The following is a 4,621-nucleotide window of genomic DNA, read 5'->3' on the forward strand; positions in this document are numbered from 1 at the left end:
AATGAGAAATGCTCACTAACAGGGATGTAAACAAATTTCTGCAAATAATTTGAGAGAAATAAGCTTTTTGTGCATATGGAATATTTCTGGGATTTTTTATTTCAGCTCATGAAACATGGGACCAACACTTTACATGTTGCGATTATATTTTCGTTCAATATACTTTGTCAAATGGACTGTTGCTGACATGTAACTAAACAGTGATGATATTACATAATATAATGCGAACAAAAGTATAAATAAATAAAAATATATATACTTTTATTGTACACATTTTCAGGGTTGCCAAACCCTTCTATGGAAAAGAAAGTTAGAATGGAGTCAGCACTCTCAGATAAGAATAGGCCTCGATTTTCAAACCATATAATTAAGATTGAATACATTTACATAATATATGGCCTTGTGGTATGGCATAAGTAGAGCATCACTAATAAAACAAGCTAGAACAGTAGGTGTAAATTAAGATGCAAATCTTTATCCACTTCAAATCGATGAACTCCCAAGACTACTAGGCTTAGTAGAAACACATTTTTTAGCAATTAAACACTGGAAAACTATTGAATACAAACTGTGGGGCATCCACTGCTGACAACTGTGAAACCCACTGCTGTAAAAGTGATAGAGAACCATTTAAACCCAGATGATAGATGTGGGGAGGCCTCTCTGCCATTTACTCCATTTTAGTCCAATTCATTCCCAGATGAACAATTTGGACCCAAACTCACAAAACACTAACACTGCATTGGCCTCTAGCTGTAGCACAGCTGTATATCTCCCCCTGTAGATGCATATTTTAACACTATGGGGCCAGCAGCAATAACACTGCAGAACATTAAACAGAACATTCAATTGGAGACTGAGAAGGAAAAGGGGCTGCTGGTAGTAAATGTACTTTGTGTTACTCAGAGTCAGAGTAATGTGGGACAGCTCAATGCCAGCATGGCTACTTAACCAAAAGCTCAGTGAATGAGATTCCACAAACTCAGGTTTTTAGCTGCTTCTGGTTATGTTATCCTGCTATTTAGGAAACTTATTGATACTGCATTTCACCATCAGCATCCATATATTTTAAAAGCTAAACAAAGGAAATCGAAGTACAAAACTAATAGGACTATCGGTTTAATAAGTATTGTACCGAGTGAATAGTAAACTATGTAATCTTCCTAGTCTCTGATCTTGAATACTTAAATCAGTGCCATCTCCTCTTCCTCTGGAATGAAACAGAAAAGAGAGCAGTAAGTCTATCCACATGCAACCACTTTAAAATCAAAGATCACTTCTAGTGTAACCTCATATCCTCCTCTAAATAGGCTACTCAATGACATCAATATAGAAATGAAGAGCATCAACATTCAGGCTATGTATTTCACCTTGTCATACTGCCTTTGAAGTGTATTATATTTAACTAGGCTTAATAAAACCACAAGAGGAAGACTAGCCTATAGGGCCAGGAGTTTTTCCTGACCGATCCTCTTATGATCATGGTCCTGTGCACCTTCACAAACAACAATCGGAGAATAGCATGAAATCTCTCCTGTTGCTCTCCTCAATCAATGCCTAGTAAGTAAAGTTGCATACACTAGTGACATACAGGTATGCTGCAATTCTACATCAACAGGGCACTGCCATTCATGTTAATCCTCTAGCCCCCTCTGGTGGCATTGTCAACACATCAGCTAAAAAGGAGGGGCATACTTCAGACAAACACTACCATGGTTACTGATCACTGTTCTATTTTTATTTAACCTTTACTTAACTAGGCAAGTCAGTTAAGAACAAAATCTTATTTTCAATGACGGCCTAGGAACAGTGGGTTAACTGCCTTGTTCAGGGGAAGAACAACAGATTTTTATCTTGTTAGCTCAGGGATTCAATCTTGCAACCTTTTGGTTACTAGTCCAATGCTCTAACCATTAGGCTACCTGCCTCACTGATAGAAGAGGAGGAGCACTAGAGACACACAGGGGAGGAGACATGCACATATAGCTATGTTAATAAAGATGATATCATGATGACGGATAATGCAGGGAAGATAAGCTGACCTCTCCATGACAACCAAAGCAGTATCCATAAACACTAAACACCAGAAGGCAGTGGCTTGGACTCACTATAAACTCTAATAACGCCATGACTGCCATTAGCTCATTCGTCATAGGTTCTAGTCACCCAGCAGCAGAGGCTCAAACGGTTTAAAACAACAAACCTTTATTCTGTGTGTGAGCTGAAGACGGTAGAAAGGTTCTCCTTCGCGCTTCAAGCTGAGGATCTCTGCTGTAGAGGTAAGAAAACTCCTGTAACCATATCAACCCAGAATATAATTTAGTATACCTTAAAATGATAATTCCATCATCACAAGACATATATTTGTCTATTTGTAACATACACCGAATCTGCTTAAAACTGGCATGTAATCTGTGCTATACTATGAGATGGTGCACCACTGATTTCTCTTATCATCAGAACCTCTTGGTGTGGCTCTTGCTTTGCTAGATGTTGCCGCACAGACCACTAGCAGGAACAGGTGAAGAGGAGGGACCCCAGGGGTCCATCAGGGTGAACGTGGAGTTACAGTACAAGCTGGGAGAGAAGACCGAGGCACGGCTGCAGGAGAAGGGGGCATGGTCTATCGAAGAGGTCACCATTAGAGAGCATTACTACGACACAGAGAGCTTCCACCTGGCTTCTCAGCAGACCTGGCTAAGCAAACAGGGCAGTCAGTGGAGAATGATCATAGGTAACAATCCATACTCTTCCAACAATATGCCACCAGAGCCAGAGAGTCAGGCTGCTGGCTCTGGATGTCCCTCTACAGTCTGTGGAGAGAAGCTATGTGTGGATAGAGATGAAACAGAAGTGACAAAGGGCTGTGAGGACAACCCACTTTCTATTCCAGAGATAGGACAGATCCAGAGCCAGCCCTGTCCTCCTGCACCCCAGTACAGGGAGCTGACTGGCCACACTCCCATCATCCAGCACCTGGCTCACTGCTTAGGGGTCCCAGTGAGAGAGCAGGAGAGCTGCAGCAGCACTGAGGCCATGAAGGCCTTCCTGGAGCTGGCTGGGATCCAGAGTTATGGTAGCTGGACAAGTGCCAGGAGGCTGGAGTACAAGCTGCCTGGTGATGACTGCACACTGGTGGTGCAGAAGAACCACAGCGTGGGAGGATCTGCAAACAATGAAACTGCACTGCTGTCCATGAGGGCAGATATTTTACATATTGGCTATGAACTGGAGAAGATGGAAAAAGTGGCTGCAGAGCTTGACCTAAGGCCCTTATCTCCCAACTGACCACTTTACAAGCTACTGTGTATGGTTATCTAAGCGTTTCAAACAAAAGTTAATGGCAAGAGGACAACTGACCCAAATTATTAAATGTTTATCTAGGTTGGTGTCTAATCTATTTTACAGTTTAGGAGCGTTATTTTTATCGTATGCAAGCCATCATGTGGATGTTGTTAGTAGGCCCACCTACGAATGATAACAGGATGCACATGATGATCAACGTGTTGCATGATGCACTTGCTTTTGTGTTGCGCGAGAGAAATCATTATCGCAATGCCTGCGGATAAAAGTCAGTAGCTAGGTTTACATCCAATTTGCTACAGATTTTCATAAGAATATTCTAAAATCAACATAAAATTAAATATTTTCCCAATAGAGATGTTTCCATCAAACTGACTTATTGTGGACAAACGTCTGTGCGTGATGACGTAGGGCACATAAAAATACCTTTTGAGGTTACATTTCCTATGTAGTAATGAAAAATAAAAGTTAAACGTGTTCCCATCACATTTTCAACAACTGATGGGTTTTGTCACAAACTGTTGCGTTATATAGCAAACGTGCCCACTCTGGCCTTGGCACGTGCAGTCTAGCCAAAACCTCACAGCTACAGTACGGGTAGGTTACCTACATTTAAAGGAGCATCAAGCATATCAAGTGCACTTTCACAACCCTGTGAGTTTGTTATGTTCTGTTAATTACTGATGTCGATATGGTTATTTTATAAATATGAGCATAAAGTTGTTTCCACTGTCATTTCTCGCATAATTCATTTTACCGACACAAAAAGATCCCACCATGTCGAACGAACAAATTGTGTCACTACCATCAGCCAGGTAATGACTTTTCATGCATCAGGTAATTCATCCTCATGAATTGTTTGGATGGAAACCTGGCTAGTGAGTGACTGCTTGAATTCAGTAAAAAAAAAACGGTCTAGTAGTCATTTAAAAAATAAAATATTCTGTAATGTAGCTCGTGTTCGTGTGTAACATCTACATTTTTAAAATAAAATGTTGTCACATGCGCCGAATACAACTGGTGTAGAAAATAAATTGTAAGCAAAATAAAATACACAAGAATGGAGTTATATTCAGGGAGTACCAGTACCATATCAATCTGCAGAGGTACGAGGTAGTTGAGGTAGATATGTACTCGAAGGCAGGGTAAAGTGACTATACATCAGGATAGATAAGAGAAAAATAAACAGTAGCAGCAGCAAATGAGGAGTGTGTGATGTCCCTCTGCTGGCCAGGTCGTATCTGCAGTTTCTTCACCCAACAATGTCTCACCTACAACGTGCTCGCCTCCACCTTTAGTACAATACAATTACTGGACA

General features: G+C 40.8%; 1 protein-coding gene across 1 annotated transcript; it reads left to right on the top strand.

Annotated features, from left to right (window-relative positions):
* Positions 1-2,467: 2,467 nt before the first annotated feature.
* Positions 2,468-4,087, top strand: si:dkey-191c17.2 (uncharacterized protein LOC100005628 homolog). Its single transcript, XM_055919613.1, has one exon. It carries the CDS (start codon positions 2,491-2,493, stop codon positions 3,286-3,288), a length of 798 nt encoding a protein of 265 aa, XP_055775588.1. The 5' UTR covers positions 2,468-2,490; the 3' UTR covers positions 3,289-4,087.
* Positions 4,088-4,621: the final 534 nt, after the last annotated feature.

This window comes from Salvelinus fontinalis, chromosome 4 (genome assembly GCF_029448725.1).
Source record: "Salvelinus fontinalis isolate EN_2023a chromosome 4, ASM2944872v1, whole genome shotgun sequence".
In the NCBI taxonomy this organism is placed as follows: Eukaryota; Metazoa; Chordata; class Actinopteri; order Salmoniformes; family Salmonidae; genus Salvelinus; species Salvelinus fontinalis.

Excerpts from the sequence above, each read along its gene's own strand:
- si:dkey-191c17.2 (XM_055919613.1), top strand. The coding sequence starts at position 2,491 with ATGTTGCCGCACAGACCACTAGCAGGAACAGGTGAAGAGGAGGGACCC.